This window comes from Leuresthes tenuis, unplaced genomic scaffold (assembly GCF_036924035.1).
Source record: "Leuresthes tenuis unplaced genomic scaffold, fLeuTen1.0.hap1 SCAF_9, whole genome shotgun sequence".
NCBI classification, from domain to species: Eukaryota; Metazoa; Chordata; class Actinopteri; order Atheriniformes; family Atherinopsidae; genus Leuresthes; species Leuresthes tenuis.
Window position 1 is genome coordinate 33,701,970 of NW_027325363.1, and position 13,729 is coordinate 33,715,698.

The window sequence follows — 13,729 nt, forward strand, 5'->3', positions numbered from 1 at the left end:
AAATTTATGCCATGCTGTCTAATAATGTTACCTAATGGAAGCATGTATAAAGTAAAAAGAATTGGTCCAAGCACAGAACCCTGAGGAACTCCATGACTTACTCTGGTATAATTGTTTATTACCAGATGAATAAGGATCTCACTAAATTCTGTGGAAGCTGCACCTCGCTTCTGAAGTTTGCCATCATCCCGCTGATTTACCGCGCTAAACAAGCCTTTTTTTAAATCTGCTGCTGGGGTGATATTTTTAGTGCCCCAAGACCATAAAATTCTGTGACACCGATTGGCCAAATATTTATTAATTTACCCTGGTAACATTACACGATTGGATGTTTGGTTGCACTGCTGGGCCGCTCTGACCAGCGCCCCATGACAGAAACGATACGAGTCTGTCTTTGGAAATTCACTGGTGAATGAATGTCGGTAGGTGAGAAATGTAGTGTATATAATTCATATTGCATGAAGGCACACACTAGTGTATAAAGCGACATTTTTAACCGAATTTGTATAAATATATTTTATATTTTTACAAATATTAAAATCATCAGGGACGGTGGCGCCCCCTATGGGCCGACCGCCACAGGTGTCTACACTCCTTCACCTGTCATGTCTCTCCTTTTCTCGCACTTGTTTTGTAAAAAATTTACTGATTTTATGTTTTGCCATTCCTGCAAAACTGATATTGTTAATTAATACTGGTAATATGAATATATGTAGCATCTACTTCTTGTTCCTGTTGTCTGCGCAAGCTTCAACTGCTTGTTCTATGCTTGCTTTGCTTGTTTTGTTGATTTTATGCTGATTTGTCCCTTTTTTTCACGTAAGCCTACCTGCGATAGCTTCTGCACACTTATAAATATCTGGGATTAAAGTGTTTTTAACAGAAACAGCAAAATTTTTTATAGTTCTTTATCTTCAGCACACCGTGTGTGTGGCCTACACGCAGCTGAAGCCTGATTTACAGTGTCTTGGCACCTAGGAAAGGTGCTAACCGTTAGGCGAACTAGAAGCAAGATGCCTCCCTTCTCCACAGATGACTACTACAGCTTCCTGCAGAAGATTACAGTACTGGAGATGAAAATTCATCGCTTTGTGGAATTGAAACAACCTTGCCATTGATTCAAAACAGTGGAGATGAGCAAGCTAACACACAGCTAAGGAGCACAGATAACACAACCAAGAAAGCAGACTCTGTGCATTGTGATAAATCATTGAATAATAATCCTCCAGGGAACTGTCTCGGTGCAAAACCAAAAAGTAAATCATGTCTCCTGGAAGTGGGAGGCCTTCACTTCCTACGAGACAGAGGAGCTCTTCTACCCCTGTACATGGGAGGAAACAGGACTGGACATCTGTGAATGGGAAGGTTAACAACAAACCTCCAAAACAACCGAGTGTGAAACTGCAGATTTGCTCCACTATCGAAGGACTCTGGATCTCTATTGGATGACCATCCATCCCAAAGCAGCAAGGCAAGGACTGAAAACCTGTTAAAAAGTAAAAGGCCACAGGAAAAGCTAGAGGCTGGGCCTGAAACTCTGATTGTGGGTGACTCTGCCGTAAATGATGTTCAAAGGATGTGCGGTAAGAACACTAAAGTCCTCTGCTTTCCTCGGGATATGGTTAACAATCTTAAGGAGAGAATTCTTGAAATTGCAGATGACTATCCAACTGTGACAAGCATCGTTCTGCATACAGAGTCAAACGATATGTCCAGTCTGAGGTTCTGAAACGGGACTTTGTTGGATTATTAAACACAGTGAGCTCGCTGAATGCACCTGTATTCATCAGTAGGGCTTTAGCGATACACTAATCTCACGATACGTTCCGATACACGGCATTCAGCCAACGATTCGATACGATTTGATACTATTTAATACACATAATTTTCTGAAAGATTTTAAAGGGACAGTGTGATTTGACTTGAAATGTCGCTGATTGGACTGGTGTCCTTTGAACCGGAAGGACAACACCGGCAGACAAACAGAAACAAACAAACATGTCCCAAACGTGTCTTCAGCGTACGCAGACTCATGTTTATGTTGTGAATGTTACATCATCAACCTGCTTGTTTTACTTGCTAAACACCATAAACACAAATCCAAATTCTTTAATCACAAACCATCTTTTTTGAGCTATGCACTTTATATAACATTTTTATGAACTATTTATCACTGTTTTGTATAATGTGACCCCCCCGTGACATTGTTTTGTATTATGTTAATGTTCTGTGTTTTCACTAATTGTAACGTCTGACTTTTCAATAAAGTTTGCCAAAAAAAAAAAAATTTATACTTTATTGGGAAACAAAATATCGATATATATCGCGGTATCGATAAAATTGCTCAGCCCTATTCATCAGTGGACCTGTACCACCCGTCAGAGGAGGAGAGGAAAGATTCAGCAGGTTGTTAGCACTGAATAAATGACTTTTTTTGGCATTAGAAAATTTTGGGAACACAGGCAACTTTTTAAGGCAAAAGCAGGGATGAAACTGTTCACCTCACCATATTTTATTTCCTACGTCATCCATCTGTGCTCGGGGCCAAGGCTGAGATAAACAAGGAGTTATCTCATAGAGAGGAACAAACAAATCCAAGCAGAAACCTTGAGGAGGAACTCCATCTGCCCCACCTGAAAACAGCTTCGGAAAGGAGAGACATTATAGGCAAGAGGAGGGGTCTTTATTTGCTTCCAACCCTCTCAACAGCACTAATGACCAGGACCAGGGACCAGGACCAGGACCAGGACCTTCCCCAGCCCCCAAAACCCCTGACAGGTCATTAAGCTCCTCACCCTCCCTTTCTCCCTCTTCCCCTCACCTGAAATTCACTGAGCAGATGATGGAGTGGGTCAACTCTGGGCTCAGATCTACCCCCCAGCCCAATCCCTTTTTGTCCCCCATAAACCCCCCACCAGAGAGGCCAAAGTGTTGTCAAGTGTTTTTGTGGCTGAAAATCAAAGGTGGCCCTTAACATAGTTTTGGCTCTCCTTCTTTTGCAGATGGTGTAAGTCTAACTTTGGTGTTTTTGTGCTGACTCTGCTGTTCTGTTGCCTCCCTGCCTGCAGGGTATCCAGACCACATGGTGTTTTCAGAGTTCCGCAGGCGTTTTGATGTCCTAGCACCACATCTGAGCAAGAAGAATGGCCGGCACTATATTGTCACAGATGAGAAAAAGGTGAGTGGTTGGCAGACTTGACTTCGTGCTTTGCAGAGCTGTTGTGAGTAGCTGGAGAACAACTTGTTTTGATGGAAACTTCTCTCTCTCTCGAGCATCTATGAGAATCCTTGAATTATTATCAAATTATTGATATTAATATTTATGCTTCTTTTATTTTGGACTTAATACAAGAAATACAGAGCTTTAAACTAACTTATCCTACCACATAGTTTGTTGCACACCTGTTTCCTGTTCCTTGGCGATAACAATCCTGCATTGGTGTGCCTAATTTAATAGAAAACAAATTGACATTACCATGTCAATTCAATTCACTTTATTTATATAGCGCCAAATGACAACAATTGTCATCTCAAGGCACTTCAGTGATACAGTCCAATTCAAGCCAATTAGAGTCCAATTCATTGTAATCATATTCCAATTAATTAAATTCAATATTAGTCCAATTAATACATACAAAGTCGATTCAGAAAACTATTTCCTAGCTAAGGAAACCAACAGATCGCACCGAAACTTCTCTTCAGTCCAATCTCCCGTCCTGAGCATGCATGAGGCGACTGTGGAGAGAATCGTCTATACTGAGCAACACTGCCCCATGATTTCTGGTGGTACCACCTCATTTGCTGCATTTGGGTACGCATCTGCAAGGTCTCTGAAAACGTACCAAAATATGTACGTCATGAATGCAGAGGGCGGACATAAGGCGTCTCTGTATGTAGCGTTGAGCATGAATGAGCTCTTAAAACAATGTACCTATTTACATAGATAAAATGAGCATAAATGAGCCTTAAGGCACCTTGGGTGAGGTGTGTTTATTTTTGATACTGATACATGTTGCTATGGAAATAAGCTAGCATTCTTTGGGCAGTCAGGATATGTGGTCATGCTTATGTACAATAAGGTCCAGAAAAATCTGGAGTTGTTTTGGTGTTTCTATCTACTCAGTATATTCTGTTGGTTTCCAGGCAGTGGAGGAGTTGCTGGAGTCCTTAGAGCTGGAAAAGAGCTGCTTCCACATGGGGCTAAGTAGGGTGAGTGGTCATGCACATTCTCATGCACACTTCAAAGAATTGTGACCATAAATGCTTCCTCTTAAATCCCCATCAGGGCCCTTGCTGACCTCAGCTGTAGAGAGATACATTTTTTTTAAAAAGGCAGATATTTAGATATTTGTAAAGAACTATTGTAGTTGTCATTTTGTTTCTGTTTGCTGCTATTGCAAACTCAGCATGAGATCCATTGTAGAAATTATGTTGTAATCAGCTAATTGGACCTCTTTTAATTGAAATCCTGATCAATTTCTACATTACTATTACAATTTATTTAAAAATGCAGTTAGTTTAAATAGCACTATACAGAGATAGCTTGTCCTTTTCAGATTTACTCTGACAGGTGTTTTTTTGTGCCACTAACATAGGCAGTCTTGGGTTTAAATGCAAACATCTTCTCATACTTATCATACTTGGATAATTAGATTATGTTTACCAATCTTCCAAAAAAGTTTTTGTCTTTTTGTCTCATCTCCATTGTCTCCATACATGAGTCATGGTGTATTATTGTTTTAATAATTTTTTCTGTTGTTTGGGAGAGTCTCATCTTGGCCAGCATCCCCAGCAGCCATCAGAAACTACTAATCACCTGGAAAAGGACAGGCTGATAATTAGTTTATTAGATATGTAAATGTATTTGGAATAAGAAAACCAACAGTGAATGCCTTCAGCTCACAATTTGAGAAGTTTCCTGTTTTCACTGATAGTTTAACTTCGATTTGGAGTTGTTGTTCATTTTAAGTGAGGATAAAATTTCACTGAGAACTTTGGTTGCTCTGTGTATATTTCTTTTTAAAGATGATTTACTTATTTGCAGTTGAGACACAAAGATCTTGCTTTCTAAATATTGTAATTTTGAATAAATTTAAAATGTGCTCAACTTTATCTTTCTATCTAATTGTAACAATAGCATATATTTAATAGCAATTTACATAGCAGCAATACAATCTACCTTTGGGGATTGATAAGATATTATTGAATTTAACTGAACTGAGGTGAAGTGAATTGGGTGTACACCAGTGGGCTCAGCCAGCTAGCCCACTAGTTGGCTTGCTCACCTGGTTGAGAGGGCACATCTGTGATGAGCCCCAGCCAGTAGCTCATTACTGCATGTAAATGCCTTTGTCTTTGTCCCTGTTTCCTGTCCTCAATCTACTTGAGATAAAGGTCATGAAATATAATAAGTTATCAGAAAAAAAAACTCTCCCTCTCATCCTGAAGGTTTTCTTCAGAGCTGGAACTTTGTCAAGGCTTGAGGAGCAGCGGGATGTCCAGACCAGGAGAAACATCTCTCTGTTCCAGGCTGCCTGCAGAGGATATCTGGCCAGGCAGGCATTCAAGAAAAGGAAGGTGAGGTTGCTTCAAAGCGTAATTTCACTGTGACCTCATTATTACTGCAGACTGAAAATATTCTTCAAATACTTCAATAATAACCCATTTGAGAAATTCCTCCTATCTGGTGATGTACATGTGGTAATTGCACAAAAGTATAATCATGTTATTTTCTTGCTTTTCTTTTTTTAACACAACTTCAGATGAACAGAAAGACATCACACAATTATCTATTTAACAGAAACAAAGCCAAAATTCCAACACTATAGAAAACTATGTATGCCCGTACTGCTTCCATAGGGATTACATGAGTAACTCGCACCTTGCTGGGCTGAACGCACACACTCGATTAATTGATCAACATTAAGGATGACCACCTCGATAAAAGCAGAGGTTTGAACAGCTGGCCTGATGCATTCAAGTGTATTAACACAGTGAAGTAAGACATTAGCAATTATCTTAGAGAAGCAATCGTGACTGACTTTGAGTCTGAGAGGGGTCATGAAGCCATTCCCAAACCATTGTCATCTGTGCCTTGAGAATTTAGTGGCTAAGTCTGAAGTAAATGAGATCTTCAGGCTTGGAGCGGTACATCAAAGTGTAAAAAATATCACTTATTGTTACTTCTAGCTCTGAGTGTGTCCTCAATTTTAGCATGCATATGTGTTCCAGTGTGGATTCTGATCATATATTTTAAACTTTGGTCTGAATGAAGAAAAACATTTTGAGCCATTACAACTTCATCTTTCAAGGCAAATCCTCAAAAACATAATGCACCTGGAGGTGCTTTAATATGCTGCAGCTTTAATATGAATTTGTTTTGCAAACACAGGACCTGGGCACTTTGCAGTCATCGAGGTAACCATGATCACATTTTTTAAGTATTTATGAGTCAATAAGTCCATCAGCTGAAATAAGAGAAGAATCAAGGTGTTGGAGTGACCCACTCAAAATCCAGACCTCAATCTGATGGAGGTGCTGTGTTGGAATCTTAGGAGAGCTGTACATAAATCTCAATTAACTGAAGTAACGTTGTAAAGAAGAGTGTTCTTCCACAACAATGTGACACAGATGACTTAAAAAATTAGTTCAAGTGGTTGCACTGAAGGTGGTTCTACAAGCTATTGAATCATGGTGTGTACTCAGTTTTTCACAATCTCCTTCTTTTTAAATAATTACATGGTGTAATATGTCACATGTTGCTGTTCATGTGAGATCGTACCATTCTGAATTTTTCAAAGACCACTGAAGGTGCTTTCACACCGCAAATCACTCACCAAACACATTTCTGCAGCCCTTTTTAATCTATGTAGTGGATTTTCTCTATCATACATACACCGATAAATGCATAAGAAGCAATGTGTTCAGTGCCCCAAGTACACTCCAACATATAGGCTGGAGAAGCCAGGGACTGAACAACCGGCCGGTCTCCTGAGCCATAGCTGCCCCTTGAACTGGACCATCTTGAAATTGCCCAGGAGGAGCAGGCTGATTTTTCTTTCAGTAGGATATGTTGATTACCTTGTTTGGCTGCTGCCAACTGAACCCAGATCATTTACAAAAAGTGGTTGGATAAGATCTATGAGTCTTCTCTTGAATTTGAAGGTTTTATAATACTAGCTATTAACTTGACCACACTCAGGAAAATCAAAGTGCACAATATCCATGTTTTCAAATGCCTAGTTCAAATATGGCATATTGTAAATAATCTTCAAATATCTGCTCTGTACTCATGTTACTGTAGCAGAGTCTCCTTGTGGCAAAGTCTCACATGGCAGTCTCCTCAGTTCTCTTGCGGTTACAGTGAGAAATGCATTATATTTCTCTTCAGACACGATGTTCTTTTTTCTGCTGACATTCATTACATATTGTGCTTTATGCAGTCTTGTCTTCTTTCTAACTCATTTTTGTTTGTTTGTTTTATCTATGTGAGGCAGATTCAAGATCTTGCCATCCGCTGCATCCAGAAGAATATCAAGAAAAACTGTGGTGTCAAAGACTGGCCATGGTGGAAGCTCTTCATCATTGTCAGACCTCTGATAGAAGTGCAGCTCACTGAGGAGCAGATCCGTGGCAAAGATGTGAGTTTACAGACAATACTTACACATATACACAGCGAGCAGATAACTACATGTCAAAGAGCATGTTGTGAAAGATGTGGATTTTGAGTTTTTCTATGTGTAAAATTTCATATTTTGTGCATTTTTGGGGAAAGTTGCCTCGACAGTGCCACCTATTGTGGCAGCCTTGTCACTGCAGTTCTTTAAAATTCATGAAACACACACAACTTATCAAGACTGACAAAAATCCTTTTGGAGAAAAAAAAACAAGCAAAAGTTGTCCATTTTGGTTCAAAGAAATCAATTTAATCAGAAATCAGTTTTGCTGGGTAGCAGTGGCGGTTAGCACTGTCGCCTCAAAGCAAGAGGCTTCCCGGTTCAACCCCACTGTCCAAAAACATGCATGTTAGGTTAATTGGTGTCCCTAAATTGTCCCCAGGAGTGAATGTGAGTGGTTGTTTGTCTTGTTTGTCTCTGTGTGGCCCTGTGATGGACTGGCGACCTGTCCAGGGTGTCTCATCCCAATGATAGCTGGGATAGACTCCAGCCCCCCCCATGACCCTGAATTGGATTAAGCGGGTATAGAAAATGGATGGATTTGATCATATTACTCTGAGAATTTTGTAGTTGGACTTATTACTTTGACATTGTTCACCAGACCTACTTCAAATGTGGTCAGGAGTGCGAGTCCGTTGCGTCATGGCAAATTTTTATGTCAAGTCATGACCACAAAAGTCAATGTAAAATACTCCGAATGGCAACATATTTACAGGGTTTTATCATTGTTGGTCCCTCAACAGATCTATATGCATATTTATTTCCTGACCACAGGAAGCAACATGCTTTATAACATGTTCATAACAGCTTATGAACACTTTGCTCCTCACATGTAAAGGTTGGTCAGAATATGCGTAAGCCTTTCATGATGCAACTGCATTCAAACTGTGCCTTTTCACCAAATGCTTCGCCATGAAACAGAAAGTCCTCATATCTGACACAGACAACAGTGAGTGTTCATCAAACTTTGCATTTTTGATGAATGTTACATCCTGAACATGAAACCATTAAAATATTCTGTAAGCGTGACAAAATTTCTCTATATCACCCCCTAAAACAATTAAAGAACTCCCACTTTGTTAACTGACTGGAGGAAATTTGTCATTCACATGTAACCTATCAGGATCTACTACAAAGCCTGTTGAGCTGTACATTAAATCAAACAGAAAGTTGGCCATTTTAAACTGAAGTCTGCATTAAGTCCTTTTTTAGGTATTAAATTTGAACAAACTCCTCCTACACATTTGATCATATCAGCCTTAAACTTGGTTAGCATAAGCCCTTGTTATTAAAATAATTAAAATAACTTTATCTTTCTTAAAAGGGTTTTGCCTTATCAGAATGATACAAAATTTGCAGGGTTTAATCACTTTGGCACTCTGAACAGATCTGTTCAAATGCCAAAGTCCAGACCACCGACAACAGGTCACTGATAATATTTTTTAGACTTTAGCTTACTGCTTCTGAACCATTAACTCTTAATATTTTGGCAGTAAGTGCATGAGCCTTTCATGATGCTGTTTTGGTAAAATTGTGTTTGTGCTCCATACATATCTATGGCAAATTTGATACTTGCCATGAAAGTCAAGTATATATAAGTCCTTATAGCTAGCACTACATCCACTCTTCATCAAACTTGGCCTGTTTCATGTAATGTAACTATTAATGCCCTTTTGTTCTTACCAGGGCTGTTAGTATGAAGGATGTGCATGCAAACCATATGCAGCTGCATACAGAACTGAGACAAAGTAATTCAGAATGGATGAATCAAACAGGACCATTGTAGGATAACGTGTAACTTTTACAGATGCATACTCTCATGCAGTAAAACAAAATGTTACAAACACAATACTTTCTTTAAAAGTTCTTTTAAAATGATTAAATGAGTGTCTGAAAAAAAAAAAGAAAGATTTTATGCTGTGATGTGCATGTTATAATGAAAGGCACAATTTCTATTCGCATTAACACATTTATTTTGAATCCCAATTTAAATTTTAGGAAGTTGGGTACACAACATTACCATAAATATTAAATCCTCTTTCCACAAAAAAAAAAGATCTGGAATTATAACTAATCTGGCTCAAGCTTGCTTAAGCTTAATTATTATTTATTTATTTACTCATTTATTTTTATAAAATATTTAATTTAATATTTCTATCAGATTAAAAAATGAGTCAGTTATTAGTGTAACTACTCCATCCACAACATGTATGTCTGTATTCAGCTCCCTCTGTATATTTCTTCTCAGGAGGAGATCCAGCACCTGAAACAAAAGCTGGAGAAGATGGAGAAGGAAAGGAATGAGCTGAGGCATAACACTGACCGACTCGAAAGCAGGGTAAACACACATATAATTACTTTGAATAAAAAAATGATTCATTTCTAGAAACAAAATGTAAATGCTCTTGGAGAGGATTTAAGATGGCACCTGCAGTGTGCATGTTGCATTGTGTTTCAGGGTTGTTTAGCTTACAGTTTACCTTATTCTTCTATTTGCTGTCATAATGTCCCTGCTTGGCTGATTTATGATCTCCAGTAACTCCTTAACATCGGAGCAGCTCACAAGATGCTTTTGAAGCATGGCCTAGGAGATCATACCTTCCTCCTCCATTCCGCTGTACAGGTGTCCTATCCCTGATGGAAGTGTATCTCCTACACACGGGAGCCTACAGCCTCAGTAGAGTTGGCTCGACATCACTATGTTTCAATTTTACCCACATAAATGAAAAATTAGCTCATGCAGATCTTTTGACTAATTATTTGAGGGTTGAGGTTTTGCAGTCACTTGTAGTACTACAAGCAGACTTAAAATTCATGCTTTGATTTTTCTGTACGAGTTATCGAACTGTTCACGGGCGGATGGCGAAGGCGGAGGCCTGGCCGTGCGATGCCTAGCTCATGGGATATAGGATGTTTTGCTGGATACTTTGCTGGCAGGGAAAGAGCTTGAGTTGGTGTGTATGGTTGGGCAATACCAACTAGATATAGTTGTACTAACCTCCACACACAGCGTGGGCTGTGGAACCAGAACCATGTGTAGTTGTGTCATCGGCCATATGTCTTGGACGATCAGGTGAAGCGAGGTATAGAGCTGTGAACAGATCACCACTTTGTGGTGGGATCTGTTGGTGGGGAAGACTACCGGGCAGACCTAGTAAGCCCAAATGAGTAGTGAGAGTGTTGTTGGTGATGGGCGACAGAGTGGTGGGGGGCTTCTTCTAAAATCCACTGTCTTCTCCACAGTTTTGAGCATGTTCAGCTCCAGATTGTTCTGACCACACCAGCAGACCAGCCGTTCAACCTCCCGTCTGTAGGCAGACTCGTCACAGTCCTGGATGAGGCCGATGACCATTGTGTCATCTGCAAACTTCAGGAGTTTTACAGACGGGTTTCTTGAGGTGTCGTCGTTGGTTTAAAGGGAGAAGAGAAGTGGGGAGAGCACACAACCCTGGGGGGCGCCAGTGCTGATAGTCCGGGTGCTGGATGCTCCCCAGCCTCACCTGTCAGTCAAGAAGTTTGTAATCCACTGACAGGTGGAGGAGGGCACAGTAAACCAGGTGAGCTTGGTGTGGAGGATGTCTGAAACGATGGTGTTGAACACCGAACTGAATTCCACAAACAGGATCCTGGCGTGCGTCCCTACAGTGTCAAGGTTTTGCAGGATGTAGTGCAGTCCCATGTTGACGGCATCATCCGCTGACCTGTTTGCCCGGTAGGCAGGTAGGTCTTTAATGTGTGAGAGGGGGAGAGGTGTGAATGTGTCGAATCTGCAGTAAAACATATTCAGCTCGTCAGCCAGTTGATGGTTCACTGCAGTCTTGGGGGATGGTCTCCTATAGTTGGTGATGTTCTGCAGACCTCTCCACACTGATCAAGTCAAGTCAAGTCAAATTTATTTGTATAGCACATTTCATGTACAAAAGAATTCAAAGTGCTTTGCAGAAAATAAAAGCATTGCAGCGGGGAGTGAAAGAAGCATTAAAAATACGTAAAAGAATATAAAGAGAAACAAATAAAATAATTTAAATGAATTAAAATTATTAAAAACAAGCAACAGTCTGATGCCAGGTCGTTGGCTGAAAGGCTATTTTTGATCTTTTCAGGGTTTGTTACATGTCCTCACAAATGCTGATTTATGATGTCACGGTATCAGTCAGTTCATGCAGGTCTGAGGCTGCAGCCTCAAAAACACTCCAATCAGTGAAGTGAAAGCAGGCTTGTAATTCTATGGAAGCGAATCTTGACCATAATTCAAATTAAAATGCATTTGCAGAAATGCTTTTTCATTTTAAGAATGTGGCTGCATTATTTGACTCATAAATTAAATTAATAGTCAATCATCCTATTTGCATTTTAATTTTCTTCTTCAAGAATGCTCAATCTTTCACTTAATTAAAATGAAAAGGAAATAGACATTTGAGATTTAATTTTCAAAATATGCCCCAGCAAATAGATACCAAAATTAAATTTGAAATGGAAAATTTTCATTTTAAGAATGTGGCTGCATTATTGGACTCATAAATAAAAATTGTAATCAATCCTTCCATTTGCATTTGCATTTTCTTCTTCAAGACTGCACATTATTGCTTTTTCGTTTTCATGGTCTGCCCGCAAAGTACTGCCCATGATTCGAAAACGAAAAAGCAATCTTAGCGGCACAGCAGAGTGACGTCAGCTCTTCTTCAGCTCCCTGCTGACCGAGCTACCCATCTTGTTCGGTAGGGGGCGGTGTGCACATCTGCATTACATTACATTGCAAATGTGCCGGGAAATTGATTGAATTGCCGGGTGTTTAGAGGACGCATCACAGATCATGGCGCTCCCTCAAATTGTGCAAACACTGTTAGAATTAGCTGAGCAGGTAGAATCTAATAATATATCTGGGTCTGATGCCCGTGGCCGAGTAGAACAAGTCAGAGAGCTTGGCTGCATGCTCTGCCGTCACAGATTTACACATTAATGACGTTGCCATAGTAAACTCTGTTCAGTCCTGGAACGGCTGGATGATGTGGAGCCTCAAATGGGACGAGGACGACCAACCATCAACATCCTGTTCGAGTCCATTGAAAATTATTTATTAAATGGTTTAATAAAGGAAATAGCAGAGCCGTTCGGCATAGGCTACCAGACAATCTGTCGGAGGATGCAAAGCAACGGATTGATGTAGCAGATTCCTTATTACTATTATTTGTAAAGGGACTGTGTTCACGACTAAACTTAATTGTTGCCATTTGATGCTTTGTGCCAAAGTTCTAACCTGATCATTGTTGATGTGACTGTCACTAAAAATAACTTTTATAACGTAGATCAGCGGGTCCCAAACTAAACGATCAGCGGCACTCCCTTCTATGTCCCAACCGGGTTGATGCACCCTCAATCCCCCAGACATTAAGAAACCGGGCGGTCCGCTGTTCATTCATGGAACGGAGTTTTACGTCCCATAGTAATTCCACTTTGGCGTCATCGGTCCATCCCCTCACCGTCTTGACCACAGGCTTATCAGATTTCAGCTCCTGTAGGTCAGGATAAGATGAACCATGCAGTGATCAGAGAGAGCTAAAGGCTGCAAGGGTAGACAAAGTGGTATGAGTCCTTTAAAACAGTGTAGTGGTCCAGAGTGTTAGTGTCCCTGGTGGGACACTTAATGTGCTGTTTATATTTTGGCAGTTTGTGGCTGAGGTTTGCTCTGTTAAAGTCCCCCAAAACAGTGAGCAGAGAGCCCAGGTGTTTTTGGTCGGCCAGGTGTTGTAACGCGTCAGTAATACAGGAGGGAGGGATGTAGACTCCTACCAGAATAAATGAGGAAAACTTCCGCGGTGAATAAAACGGTTTACAGTTTGTGAAGAGTGTCTCCAGGTGAGGACTGCATGATTGGTTTAGTACACCACCAACCCTTGTTAATGTAGAAGCAGGTTCCACCTGCCCTCGTTTTGCCCGTGAGCTCCATTACGTGGTCCGCTCAGTGCAGGTGAAATCCAGGCAGGTGGAGAGAAGTGTTCGGAATGTGCTCACCGAGCCAGGTTTGGGTGAAGCACAAGGCAGCAGATCTGTTA

At 40.4% G+C, this 13,729-nt stretch overlaps 1 protein-coding gene across 2 annotated transcripts in view; it reads left to right on the forward strand.

The window, feature by feature from the left end:
- The window catches only part of LOC140314791 (unconventional myosin-XVIIIa-like), a 152,182-nt gene that overhangs the window by 76,785 nt on the left and 61,668 nt on the right, over positions 1–13,729 (forward strand). For both annotated transcript variants that reach the window (XM_072393153.1, XM_072393154.1), the window contains exons 18-22: positions 3,069–3,178; positions 4,144–4,209; positions 5,449–5,577; positions 7,497–7,640; positions 9,925–10,014. In XM_072393153.1, coding sequence (XP_072249254.1) covers positions 3,069–3,178; positions 4,144–4,209; positions 5,449–5,577; positions 7,497–7,640; positions 9,925–10,014 — 539 coding nt within the window. The remainder of the gene's footprint in view (positions 1–3,068; positions 3,179–4,143; positions 4,210–5,448; positions 5,578–7,496; positions 7,641–9,924; positions 10,015–13,729) is intronic.